At 38.7% G+C, this 14575-nt stretch overlaps 1 protein-coding gene across 4 annotated transcripts in view; it reads left to right on the top strand.

Moving 5' to 3' along the window:
• The window catches only part of LOC129730694 (zinc finger protein 18-like), a 40943-nt gene that overhangs the window by 15341 nt on the left and 11027 nt on the right, over positions 1–14575 (top strand). Inside the window, exons 1-3 of one of the 4 annotated variants that reach the window (XM_055690223.1) lie at positions 1669–2028; positions 3543–4087; positions 4210–4320. In XM_055690223.1, coding sequence (XP_055546198.1) covers positions 4061–4087; positions 4210–4320 — 138 coding nt within the window. In that variant the 5' untranslated portion in view covers positions 1669–2028; positions 3543–4060. Of the gene's footprint in view, positions 1–1668; positions 2266–3251; positions 4088–4209; positions 4321–14575 lie in introns of those variants that run through there. The other 3 variants (XM_055690222.1, XM_055690221.1, XM_055690224.1) reach the window with 3 other exon arrangements.

The following is a 14575-nucleotide window of genomic DNA, read 5'->3' as shown; positions in this document are numbered from 1 at the left end:
AAGGAGGGAGTAGTATGCCTAATATACAAGATGGGCGACTAGTTGGAATGTGAGAACTACCGAGCGATCACGATTCTCAACGCAGCTTACAAAATGCTCTCCCAGATAATCTTTCACCGTCTCTCGACGCTAGCACGATGGGATGGGCGATCGACAATGGACCAAATCCTTGCGCTGCGGCAGATCTTCCAAAAATGTCGCGTAGACCAAGTTCCTACGCACAACCTACTAATCGATTTAAAGACCGCTTACGACATTCTAGACCTACACGGTCGTCACGGAGCTAGGTAAAGTTATGGTCGAAAAATGCCTCCCTAAGAAGCTAACAAGAATTGTTAAGGATACGATGGATCGTGCACAGTGCTGTGTGAAGATTTCTGGTGCGATATCAAATCCATTTGAAACACGCAAGGGACTTCGACAATGCGTTTTTATTCCTTCAAAGCATAATTTGTGATTACATTTTTTTCGATTTCTTCTCGACTACCGTTTGCAAGTATTTAGATTATTATACGCTTGAAGATGAGTTAATAATTTTATGCAACAACTAATATTAAATTAACATGCCAGCTTTTTTTTGACAAAAAAAATCCAGCAACTTTTGGAATCATTTTTATTCTAGTCTCTACCAGTTTTAAAACCATTTACAGCAAAAATTTGGAATCCATTTCTGCTTCACCCTTATCTGTTTCTTTGGTTTCTCAGCCTTTTTAGGCAAAAATGTAATGCGATTCTTTTCATCAATGGCTTTTGTGGTGTAGGTGGTACTAGGCTCAATTTGAAATTATGACCGTTATTCTTTTGCTGACGTTTTTTTATGTTTAATCAATAAATGAACCATAGAAACAAAGGTTTTTATACTTTCCAATACTAGCCCCATCTCGTTTTTACTGTACAGAAAAAAATATACTTTCTTCAAGAAAGTATGTAGCTGTGTATATTACATCAGGAAAATCTCCGGAGGAGTTTAGGCACTTGAATATTCCAACAACCAGAGAAGATTAGATTATGTTTTTGTATTTACCCCATGCTTGACCAGAAAAATTTAAATTATCATTATTAGCGCTAATCAATGCGGTTTCGATTGAGCAGTCAACTCTTTTAGAAATCATACAGAAATGTTCGAATTAATTCAAACATCACCGCAGGAAAAACAAATCCATCCGTGTATAACACGCGCCGGCTCCTCGCACCGGAAATCGTCGACCCAAATATAAACGAGAAAAAATAGCTAATCAAATCCATCCGACTTCAGTGAACTTCTTCGAATCAGTTCCATAAATCATGTTACGAAACGTGTTAAAAATCAAACGCAATAGAGGAGTGAAGCACAATCGAGGACGACTCGCTTTGTGACTTAGGTTAGTTCGTTGGTCTCTCGAATGGCCGGACGGACGCACGGGCGTCCAGTAAAGATCAACTCGTTCATTACTTATTATCTATCCAAGATCCAAGATGTACCAGCAACAACAAACAGCCAATATCAAAACGGCAAAAAAAAACCACAGCAAATTCATTTCGCTCAGCCCGATTATTCACTCGACTCCAGTGAGCCTCTCTTACTTTTATGCTCTTTTCGATCGACTGAGGCCCAACCTGCCTCTGCCTACCTGGGCTGGGGAAGCAAAAGCAAACTCGGCTCGATCGGGTCTCCGGATGGACACCGAGCCACATAACGACGTGAACCGTGCACTGGAGCGGATCGCTTTTTTGCCAGTTACTGTACCGTTTCGTGTCTGTGGCGCGCGTCGTAATCGTTCGATTCAGTGCGGTTGGATTCCTGAGCTGTTTTCGAGCCGAGCTTTTCCATTTGGGAACGGTGCTAGCCCGGGAATAACGTAGCGGAACTCGGCGAAAAGCGAAGCCAACAGTACTTCATACCACCCGGATAAGTGTGTGCGGAAACAAGATGTGAGGGGTGTGTGGGGGTGCACTTTCCGGAGGAGACCAACCGTAGTGAAACTTGTTTTTCTGTGGTATATACTAGAGAAAAGTTGCGAATGAAGTGTGTGCAGAGGAGAAAAGGAAGTGAGTGAAAAATCGCTGCTGCCGTTTCGAGAGTGAAAGTGATTGTACGCGCAGCGAAAGAGGAAAGGTCATCTCTGGTTGTTGACTGCGGTTGTCTGTTGCCGTCTTTATTTAATCTCTGCAAAAGGGTGTAAAAGAGAGGGAGAGATTTCGGAAGGAGGGGTGGTGGTGCGCACCAACGAACGGAACAACGAAGACAGTGTGGAATTTTATGCAATACGACAGCAACCCTATTAGGTAGTAGTGCTCAATCGAAGGGGAAAACGACGACGTGCACGGCTTTCGGCAACAGGTGTGAATTGGGAGTGTGGGAAAGTTGGAAAAATATGGTGTTCTTCTGTTGGTGATTCAGCGCTTGGAGAAAACGAAAGCAGATCTGAGTGGATCAAAGAAGGGAAGTAAACTGCGAACGGCCTTGAGGCCACACCAGGCGAACTTCTTGTTTTTTTTTTCTTTTCGTCGACTGATGTTACGCGAATCGCTACGAATTCGGTTGATGGATTTCCTTGAATAAAATCATAATATTGCTTCCCGAAAAGATGACTTTACTTTCAAACGAACCAGCAATGAAAACTACACAGTCTCCGGCAAAGTTGATCAATTTTAAAAGAATTTGACTTTTTCTACTACAATTAGGTCCACAAATTGCGTCATAAATTCAATAAATCTTCTACTAAACTTTTTCTAGTTACTTTCTTTAATCAATCAAAACAAATTTTCGATAATAGCCAACAGCATCGAAATGAAAGCTTTTCTAAAGTGGAATTTTTCCTTCAAGAAAAGTAACTTAATTTCCATCCAAAGTTAAAGATTTTAGCTACAATATTTGGAATTTTTTTCTTAGTAAAATATGTACATAAAAATGATGCTGTTTTGTTTGGTCGTATTCCCACAGTTTTAAGAGCAATTGTAACGGGTTTTAAAGGTTTTGTTTTTGCATAGAATTTTAATAATATCAGATTTTCTGCAGAACGAATTGGAATACATTGACTAGTTATATTTAAATAAGTAAAATCTCTGAATAATTGTATATCAAAAGGTTTCACCTCCACTAAAATACTGTCTATAGATAAGTTGTAAAAAATTGATTTCTATCGAAAAATATAATAATTATTATACTTTTTTTCTACGTTAATTGAAATTTCGAAACAAATTTATAAAATCAGCAATTTTTTAAATTTTTAGTATGTAAAATTTAAGTCAATTAGAAACTTTTGAAATTTTTCATTAGATAGAGGAAAAATTATTCTTTTAATTTTTTGGAAGAACAAATTTCTGTACAATTTAAAATTCATATTTTCGTGTAAAACAGAGAAAAAGTTTTATATTTTCAACAATTGACTAACTACCAGTGCCGTAATTGTATAAATATTATATTCATAACGCAGTATGGGAAAACGACCATTCTCAAAACTCGAGTTTAGGTTCCTCAAATAAGGTTGTTTTTCTTTAAATTTATTCAAATTTGATACAGTGGAATTTCGATTTTAGCACGGTCAAAAAAACATCAATAGCCAATTTAAGGGAAATTCATCCGCATAACATGCGATCGAGTGCTAGAAAAATAAACTAAACAAAAGTGACGATATGCAAGTTTCGGTCGTGCGTTGAAATTGCCTTCGAATCCCAGGTTCTCGGCGAGTTTAATGGTGTCTGACGAAAATGAAATTATCGAAAATGGGTTGATGAATTTACGTGCCAGGTTGCACGTGTGTCAGTAACTCACTCATTCGTCGTCTAGAAGTCAGAAGCCAAGTGATTCCACAGTCAGGTATTGATTGTGCTAGCTTCAATTGGTTTTGCCACGAAGAACAAAAGAAAGAGCGAAAACGAAAAAAAAAACCAGTGCATAACGTCATGCATTAAAAGCATCATTATACTTACTCACAACGACGGCGACCACGAAAAGGAAGTTCTTTGGTTAATTTGAAGCTATTACCCAACGAAGGATAGACAAATTTGAGGGGCAGACAACGACAGAAACGTCTGTAGGTATAAGGAAGTTAGAACCGGACCAAGCGAAAACGCCAGAATGGACGACAATGAGAACTATTTGGAGGTAATTTGGCCGACATTATACGGAAGACTGTTGCGTTATGTGTTGAACAAAACTTGTAATTAATCGAAAACAAAGAATTTATGGATTTTTAATACTTTTCTATTTTTCTGTTTCCCTTCCAGTATTCCAAAATGAACTTTTCACAGTTCTCGTCCCCGTTTGGCGGAGCACTGGCAGCAAATCAGTTTGCGACAGCGAAATTTCCTCCAAATCTCACCACAGCCAATGGACAGGTAATTACACTTACTATATTTTTTCTTTCGCATGATCGATTAACTTTAGAAGTTAAAAACGATCACGATCAGCTCATAAAAAGCTTTTGCATGGTCCCAACATTCAATAGCAGCGTTCTGACTGGTTTTGTACGGTTAGATCGAATCTAAAAGCACTCGCAACTATCAAACACTCGCGCGGGTGTGTAATTAGCGAGTAATGAAAGAATGTTTCTTTATCTCTTTCTACCCCGTTTTCTCTGATTCAGTGTTGTACCTTGGCTCGGCTGGAAGTACAAGGTAGCCTGAAAGTGGGCCATGTATCAACAAAAAAAAATTCATACAACACAATCGGGGGTGAGGTGAAGGTCTACCGCCAGCATCAACAACATCATAAACCAGCATTGCTCAGCTCATCATCATCTATGTATACACAATTTTTCAGCTGCTTCTTAGTCTCGAATACTCGATACGTGCATAGCTAATAATTGTGCACCGAAGCTACAATTCTACCGAGTCCCATTCTAAACTGTTCTTCAAAAGCCAATCAGAGCGTTCGCGTTCAGTCCCAGACAACCAAGCTTAAAGTCGAGGCTGCAATGTTCTTTGCATGTGGTTTAGCTATTTGTTCGATTTTATCATCTCCACTAATGGATGCTGCGCTCGTTACTGCACGTGTGCAACTAGATGGAGACACAGGACAAACTGGCGCCCATGTGCAACTTCAGGCGGCTTCCTGTTAACCAGTTCCAGTTCACACGGGCTGTGATTATACGTACTGCGATTGGTGAATAATCGAGTGCCTTTGATGGAACGATTTGTTTACAACAACGAATGCACATAATTTCGGAATAATGAAGTTTATTGTTGTTACCTATCACGCTTGTGAATCATTGATCGGTTGGAATAGAAATCTGTGGACTAGAACTAGAGAGAAAATATTGAAAAAATGATGTTGCTAAAAACATCAGGGTTGCGAGTTCAAACAAAATTTGCACTCGTTGCTACGAAGGTTATGCCTACATGATGTTTGCATAAAACCTAGTGTTGTCATAATAAGAAAATTGTTTTCATAAGAACAGAAAACAAGATTAAAATTATGAGAAATTTTTCCGGCAACAAGCAAGTGGAATACAGAAAAATTACAAAAACATTACACGAGCAAATTAACACTCACATTCGTTGTAAACGTTCACATCTCACTTTGTGCAGAAGGATGCTTGTCCCTTTGCGAAAGTGACGATTGTGCATTGAAGATGGTCGGGCTTGATGTTTTTCAAACGCGAACCCGACCAAACCGGAAACTTCCCGATGGCCCATTCTTCAATTATGGGCAGTACTTTTTTTAATCCAAGCCGAACTGAAGATTTTCCACGGGCGTCTAAGAAATCTTAATTTTTTTATCTAAGGCAAATACGTTTGCAAAGTTTTCTCGATAGTAAAAAAATCGATTAGAACTATGTCATATATTTTTCCATTAATCTTTTTACCTTTCTGCAAAGAACTCTTTCAGAAGTTATTGTTGAATTTATTGTTGACAAAAAAATACAAAACTTGAAAGAAAAAAGTTATACGTCGGTATAACGTAACCTCGATACAACGTAATTCGATATAACGTAATTTTTTTGACTCTACTTTTTTCTGGATTGAAACACTCTACAAAAATGCAAAAAAATAGAAACCTTGCGACGACCTCCAAAATAAATTTCAAACCTTTTTTATTATATAGATGTAAAAGTAGAAGGCTGACTGAAAAAAAATTGAATTTGAACCGAGAATCAATGATCTCCTAAACAAATGCTATTATCGTATACCCACGTAAAGAAAATCCGACTTACCTTACGTTGGCGGGTAGTTTTCGACTCCAAGCTTAAAGTCGTATTTTGTATGGTAACCCATGGAGAAAATAATGAAATATGAGAAACACATATTATCCGAATCGCCTTCTCCATGAAACATATTCGTTTTTGCTACCAGCTGAAAAGACTTAATCACACGTCTTTTCTGAGAAACAACCAATTTCTTCATTTTGTTTTTTCTTGAAAACGATTTCGTTTCTTCGTTCGATAATCTTCGTTAATGATAATTTTACAACAAAATCATCTTACTACGAAATATCATATCCATGAAAATGGCACTACAATTTGAAGAGTCGAAAACGACCCAGTATAACTAATCTAATATAATGTCCCAAAATCAAATATCACTACTGCCATCTAGCGGAAAACATTTGAAGAGAACCCCGAACCACAAAAAGTGCAATTACTCCTGCTAGACTTGATGGATTTTTCTAAAAATTTGTGTTATTATTGTACACTAGTAGTATCGTCAGCCGAGGTGAGATTGTGCCATCCAACCCATGACTTGTCATTCATCTCTCCCGGGTCAGAAGACTAGTCTTTCTTGGTTAAGTATTCAACAATACTTATTCAAGAATGTTTGGATGGTGATCGCCATGAGATGGCTGACAAACAATGGGTTTATATGGCACAATCTCACCACGGCTTACGGTACTTCAAAACGCATGGTCACAATATATAGCAAAGAGATAAGATGACTCAAGAGCTTTAATTTCATGTGGAAGCCAAATGCGCCAAATAAAGTAAAAGGTCCCTAGATTTTTTTTAACTGTCAAAACCACTAGAATCACAATATTATATAGAACTATACAATATAATATATAGACTTGATTAATTTTGCTGCAGAACGATCACCAGCGATGCTGGAGCGTATCATCGATGGATTTTTTTCACGCCAAGAGCCAAGTCCTTGGCCACCGGCGGTCCAGTCTCACGTCCGACAACCGAGTATCTTAGACACAGACCAGGGCTGGTCGGCCAACCTGTCGGACATCCAATCCGTGAGCGACGACAGCCATGTCGGTGGTTGAGGAGGAGGTGAGGGGTACGAATGAGGAACTCGCCAACTCCTGAAAGGTAAGCAAGGCACCTAAACTGGATGGAATCCCGAACCTAGCCATCAAGCCAGCCATTAAAGTGACCCCCAAGCTGCTTCAAATAGTCATGCAGAAGTGCATCTTTCCGGAGAGGTGGAAGCGACAGACACTGGTCCTATTGCCGAAGTTTCAAAAGAAGGAGCATTCACTATTGCGCAAACATCACGCTTGACGTGAAGAATGCGTTCAATGGCGCTGGGACTCCGGTACCGGTGTCGTTATACAAGATTTTTGAAACTTACTTCTGGAATCGAGTACTAGTTTACAGCATGAAGGAAGGTCAGAATGCATCCCAATCACCGCCGGAGTATCGCAAGGTTCCAGCCTGGGCCCGGTGTTGTGGAATGTCATATATGACGGACTGTTGAAGCGAAAGTTCCTTGCAGGGGTTGGGATCGTTGGTTTTGCGGACGACATAACTCTGGAGGTCTGCGGCGAGTCGATCGAAGAAGTCGAGCTGATGACCGGGCACTGCATACGCAAGGTCGCAGACTAGATGCACTCCATAAGACGGAGGTCACGGTGAATAATTGTAAATCAAAGCAACATGAGTCGGAGACTGCACCATTACCTCAAAGCGATCTTTGAAACTCTTGAGGGTTATGGTTGACGACAAGCTTACGTTCAAGAGCAACCGCGATTTTCTTGCCGGCGTGGTTTCGTCCATACTTAGATATGGTGGACCAGCGTGGTGCCTATGAGCATCACCATTAAGGAGGATGTAGAATACCTCGATTATTGTGATCAAGGAGCATACGAGGTACCAGAAGGTCATTCTCGATGATCAGATGGCAGCGGAAATGGTCCAATTGCGCGAAGGGTGGATGGAGAAAAAACTTCTACCTGGCGTAGATTCTGTCAGGCCATGGCAGCTTCAGGCCTTCCCTACAAAAGTTCGGACACGCGGAGTTCTCCATGTGTCCCGAGTTCGTGGATGTGGAGAAGTGAGTAAGCCAGACACTATTCCGGACAACTTAGTTCGGATGATATGCAAGGATACGGATATTTGGGGTGCGGTATGTGCAGCCGCGTCTCAGATAGCCCTGGAGCTACAACGTGTGTAGCGGGTCAACCTCCAACACGCCAGTGGTAGCGAACTGCCAGTCTCTAGGTGGTTAGCTATAGGTATGAGTAGGGACAGTGGTAAATCGCGATTTCGCGGAAGTCGCAAATTCCGCGAAATCCAGCATCGACCGCGAAATTATCAAATCCGGCAAATCCGCGAAATGCCGCGAAAACCAACAACACGGGGTATCATCCCGATTCAGCAAATATTGGATAATATTTGACCATTTTAGGCTATTTTTCAGAAACTGGAAAGTGTCATCTTTGATTTAAGAATAGCGTTCGAGGTTTTCCGGCTTCTGGGCATCATCCTCATCCCGAAAACTACCATATTTGGTTGTTATCAGCTGTTCTACATTAGCATACGCCTCAAAAACGAACACAACACTACGTACAGCATTTCGCATTTACACCGTGTTCAATTTATTCAAATGCTAGTTTTCGAGTGTTTCTCTTTCCTGTTCCTTTCGTTTATTATATTAGTGTGAGTTCTCACTCTATTGTCGTATTCGTTTTAGCGGTGTAGCTACACTTTTTCTGGACAATACTTTGCAGCTTCAAATAAAATATTTTCAGTGTCATTGCATTGGTATGCGTAATAATGGGATAGCTGTCAATTCGTTTTGTTTTGGTCATTATCACATTCGTCATTTTGTCTCGTTTTCATTTCATATGTACATCTCGCAAATGTGCTGAAAAAAAATTACCTGACCCTTTACCACGTGGAATGAAAAACAAAACAAACCAGTTTTGACAATACGTGTGAATGTGTTGGTTTTTCGGGTGTCGTCAGGGACAGAAAAAGTGTAGTCAGAGACAGAAAAAGGGTAGTCCGAAAAGTCAAATAAAACATTTACGGTGTCAAAAGTGTCGTTTGAGTGTAGCTACACGCGAAAACGAAAACGACATATGTATGCAATCACAAATGCGCATGGTGTTGATTGTCAGTCAGATGTGTGTTGTATCAAACACGATGAAGCAACTTCGAGTAGTCGTAGTAAAGTGAATTTTGGCCGGTGTCCGCCCTTGCACCATACTCAAACGTTTGAAAGACCGTAGAAAATCAGGTCGGTAACGATCTACAAAAACAGCAGATCATCAAAGTTGTGAGTTTGAGTGTATCCGGTGTAAGGCTAGTACTGGTCTCTTTTCAGAAACTTGGTCTCTTTTTGAAAGCTAGTCTATGAAAAGTTTCTTTTATCTACGAAAGGTATCTTTTTTCACTTAAAATGGTCTCTTTTTCCATTTCTCGTTCATATTATCGTTTGGGGTTTATGATGCAAGTACACCGGTAATACCATCTGCCGGGTTGAGATTGTGCCAAATAAGGATACGTATTTGTTCCTTAGCTTGTAATGCACACATTAAAGCAATGAATTTCATCCAAAACGCGTCAATGCATACTTGGATGTTTAGTTAACAACTGTCGCAAATATGGTTACGCAATAAGTTACTATAAACTATAATGTTGCTAAAAATACATGAACTTTGGCCTAATAACACCCCACCATATAGAAGGTGACATTGTGCCAAAAGCAAAAAGTTGAGTTTAATACATGAAAAATTAAAAGTAGTGTACCGTGGAATGGGGTGAAATTGATCACCTGAAAATTCGTGATAAAAAATACTAATCAAAAGATATTGCTCTTACAACACTAGGCAATATAACCGTGTCCTTAAACGCAACTTTTGCATGATTCACATACCTGTCAAAGTTTACCCTTGCATGCCCGATGCAATTTTTCATATTTTCGAAAAATTCCTCTAACTCAGTCAAAACACAATCAAATTTGATCAAACAAGTTTCCAAATAACAAAAAAAAGAATTGAATTTTCTTAAAGTAATCTTAGCTGAGGGATAATTACGTTAAATTTGGAGAAGTGTAAAGTTTGATAAAAGCTCAAAAAATGTAATTTTCAACAATGATCATTCTATACCATTAAAAAAATACTGATGAATTCGCAGAAAACCACAGAGATATTAATTTCAGAGCTAGTTTTTGAGCTTTTGCAACAAACCGAATTGAATCGGTCTAACGACAATCAAATAAGAGCAAATTTAGCAACAAGCAGCTCGTGAACCAAAATAAACAAATTTTAACCTGAAATATCGTTATTTTCGTTTCCAAACTAGCTGTAAATGATATTTTTCAGTACAGAAATCATCATTTAACTTGAACATATCGAAAAAAAGCACATTGCCAAAAGAATGTATGAATTTCAATAGTGAGCAATTTCCCCCCCATTAACCTCATAGTACCTAGTACCATAGAATTATCGAATTTATTTCATGAAGTAGACGACAGAAATTTCACCAATAGCCATAGAGGTTTACTGGAGCACATACCAGTACTTGTTTTAAAATTATACTATTTCGGGAAAAATGTACATGAAGCTAGTTAATTGGAAATTGTTATAAAAATTGATCAATTTCACCCCATTCCATGGTATCTACCAATAATACGCATGAATAAAATTATAAAATAGTATTTGTAGATCCGACTATTTACTACGTGGAATATTAATTGGCTTGACCAGAAATTATGTTTCATAGAAATTATAAAAAATGTATGACTGGATCGAATTTAAAGGTAGGGAGAGCATAACGCCTCAGAAGACTAATCTTTTCAATTATCATTTGTCATTTACCACTGTATATTCTATTGGAGATCTCAAAGCCGCTGGACACGCACCCATAACCCTCCTGCCTTTCTTTGTAAGTCATCAAGCTTAAATAGAATAAGTGTACCAATTTTTGCTACACTCAGTCATTGTAATTTTCCTTTTGGAAAGTATTAGCCTACAGTTCTCAAGCTTCTAGTCATTATTCTATATAACATCATAGCTATGTCAACAATGCAAGTGTTTCGATGTACACTGATATAATTTTGTCGAGAGTGTGAATTAGGCACACTGCACCGATCCTTATAGCTTGGCACAATCTTACCTCCGGAGAGCTCGAAAAGTGCATAGTTTGGAAAAAACATTATTTTCTGAATCAAGACAGGTTCAATACATAATGTTTTCTCAACACATTGGAGACGACATCCTGGCGTTCCATCTGAGTAGTAAGTTAATGCGATTTCTTGATCGGGTTGGTTTGCATGGGACTTTTGTTGGTAACGTTATTTGCGCGTGTTTTCCACCCTGTGCTTTGGAACATTATTTAGGTACAACAGCTCAGTAATATTATCTATATTCCATTTCAAGTTGTGAATAAATATGTCGTGTTAAATGTGATATTAAATTTGAGGCATCAGGTTCTAGAAATCTCGACTAATTTCACATTCAAACATTTCCCGTGGCCTAATGTCATCCCGGCAGACGGTACCATCTTTCATATCCTGAAATTTACAAGCCTTCTTAAAACTCAATAACTTTTATTCGCTCTTTATTCTGAATATTCTATAACTATTAAATCTGTCCACAAAATTTTGTCTACTGACGTTGGATGTAAAACCTATAAGATGCATAAAGTTCACGGGGCTTCCGAGTCCTCTCAGAAAAAGAGTTTGTATAGAGTGAAAATGGTACTACCACGGCATGCTGGTCACGATCTTACTTTTTTTTATGAGAACTATTTGTCCTGGAGTAGCTTCAAAAAAACAGAGCCATGGTGCTACATTCAGATTCGGAACTCGATCTTCTGTTTAACCCTTTAGTGCCCAGTGCCGCCTTTAGACGGTCTTCAGTCAAACCCCTAAAAAGCTTCAATCAATACTTAAAAAATGTTTATGAAGCTTCATAGTGATTTTTTCGAAGTCCGTCTGAAAATAATTTGGGCACTAGAGGGTTAATTATACATAGACTTTCCAGCCAACTGTTTTAGTGTACAGAACAAAGTCAAGGATGTTTATTATAATGATTGTTTTGGATAAAATTGTCGCCCCGAGTCTTCGAAAACTTTTCGGAACTGACCACAACGTGTGGAAGACGATGCACCACCGCATAGTACAAACTTGATTCGAGGCTGGCAACTTAGTTCCTCGATTTTAGGGCTTTACATCTTCAGAATAACGTCTTCTGAATCCAAAGATGGTGAAAGATTTATAGCTCAGAACAAGATAACCATTACGCTACGTTTTTGTTCAAGATCTATTTTTCCATCCATTGACAGCTAAGACACAATGTAAATCTGTCTTTTGAATTGAGACTATCCACGAATCAAGCCATTTTTCAATTTCCAAGTCCACGTGTCATTGAACGGAACATAATCGGACGTCTCAATATCTAGGGAATATGGTGAGGGTTTCTATGTAAGTTTTTATGACTTTGGCAGCATAAGGTCGAGCATTGTCATGCAGTAAAATAATTTTTTCGTGCCTCTTCTTTTTTATGGGTTTTTTTTTTCAGGCATTGCTCGACTCAATCGTAGCATTTGAAGTCGATACAGTTTCCCATTGATGGTTTCGTTCGGTTTTAGCAGCTCATAATAAAAAACACCAAATACACATATTTTTTCAAATTGTTGTAATAAATACATTTTTCATTACTCGTCACGATGCGATTAAGAAAACCCGTCCTTTTTTGCCGCTAGGGCAATTGTTCACAGACGAAAAACGACACTCAACATCCCTTGGCTGAGTAGACTCACTTAGGTTCCTTGTTTTTAAAACATTCCCAAAGCAAAACATGATTTTTGCGAAATGCAATGCTGTATGCTGCCGCTATTTGCATAACAGCCCTATGTAAAATTTTAGCGTTTTCTAGGTTTTTTTTTTTTTGTGGGAATGAGAAGTTCCACAAAATCTCGATTTTTTTTTTGTTCTGTGGATGTACTACGTCCAAATTATTAGCATAACAGTCCTTGATTTTAATTAGCATATATCATTTTCAATGAAGTTTAAAGTGAAAACACTTTTCATATAAAGTATCGATTCGACGCTATTTCGTATAGTTGTATCAATGCATCAACCATAGAATAGAAAATATCGATAAAAGTTACCCAAAAAAATTCACACTCGATTTTGTAGCTTTTGCGCGCTGGTCCGGCTCCAGTCTGAACCAAGAATACCCGTAACCCCGGATTGCATTCCCACATCCGATTCCGGATTACATTCATAAACGAAACACTCCCGTTGAGGAATCAAATCCAAAGCTGCTTCACCGAAGCCATTGAAATTGAAAAGCAGCCATTTTCGAACAAAGGTATAAGAAAAAAATGCAATAAGAAACTGCGTTTAAACAGAAACTATACAAACTACTACCCTCGAATGTAGGGCACAAACGGCTTTCGTCTTTTGTAACTTTATGAAGAACTTTTTCACAGAATATTTTTCTTAATCAAAGATACTACTATCGCTTTAATTCTCACCAAATTTCAACAAAACTCATAAAAACTTTAGCTACATGTCTTGACTGACATATCGAAATTAATTTTTCAAATTATCCAAATGCTCAGGGGTGACGATGATCCGTTTTATTGCATGAGGAAGTAAATCTGATGGTCCCGATGAGGTAAGCCACTAAAGCGATAGATAGTCGTGCAGGCGATTAATACAATAGTAACGTGTATTTTTTGCTATATTCGGAACGTTATAAGATTAGCATTGATTTAAATCTGACCGAACCGAAAAAGTTGTATTTCTATAAATAAATTGTTATATATTCAGTATCTCTATGTTTTTTCATCGTATTTACGCTTTTAGCCAATAAGCAAAAACTGCCTGAAAAAATTCTCACGGAAGTTCTATCCCATCCGAGTATATTAGTCAGATCTCCAGAAATCAACCGAAAATGACCTTTCCTCGTCGGAGCAAACGGTTCAAGAGGCACCATAAAATTCAACCTCAAGCGGTAATTCCACCAAGCAACAACCGCTTGGGACAAGATATTTACACCTGGTGACGTCGCTCCGGAGTGGTGATTCCTTTCGTTCACAGTCGGCGACGCCATATAAAGTTTAAATAAGTTCAAGTAAAAGTGAAAGTTTTTGCTTCCACCGGCTCTACTCTACTCTACTCTGCCGCAAATATCTTCGAACCACCACCAGGTTATTGTCGAATGTCCGCTATTACGATGCTTCTCTTTCTTCCGCCGCTCGGTTGGCTATGTTTGCCGTGTTGTTGGTATCTATATTTATATTCCACACTGAAAACTGAGACAGTGGCAATTCGTACCGTGAGCAGCCGTTTTTGTGTACCCTGCCAAGGTGGAATAAATGAAAATATGAGCGATCGTGATCGGTTTGCCAATAGGAAATGCGAGCAACGTGGTTGATTACTGAGACATGATCGTGCTGCAGCTAAGCAATAC

This window comes from Wyeomyia smithii, chromosome 3, assembly GCF_029784165.1.
Source record: "Wyeomyia smithii strain HCP4-BCI-WySm-NY-G18 chromosome 3, ASM2978416v1, whole genome shotgun sequence".
NCBI classification, from domain to species: Eukaryota; Metazoa; Arthropoda; class Insecta; order Diptera; family Culicidae; genus Wyeomyia; species Wyeomyia smithii.
This window is presented reverse-complemented; position numbering and strand designations above follow the sequence as displayed.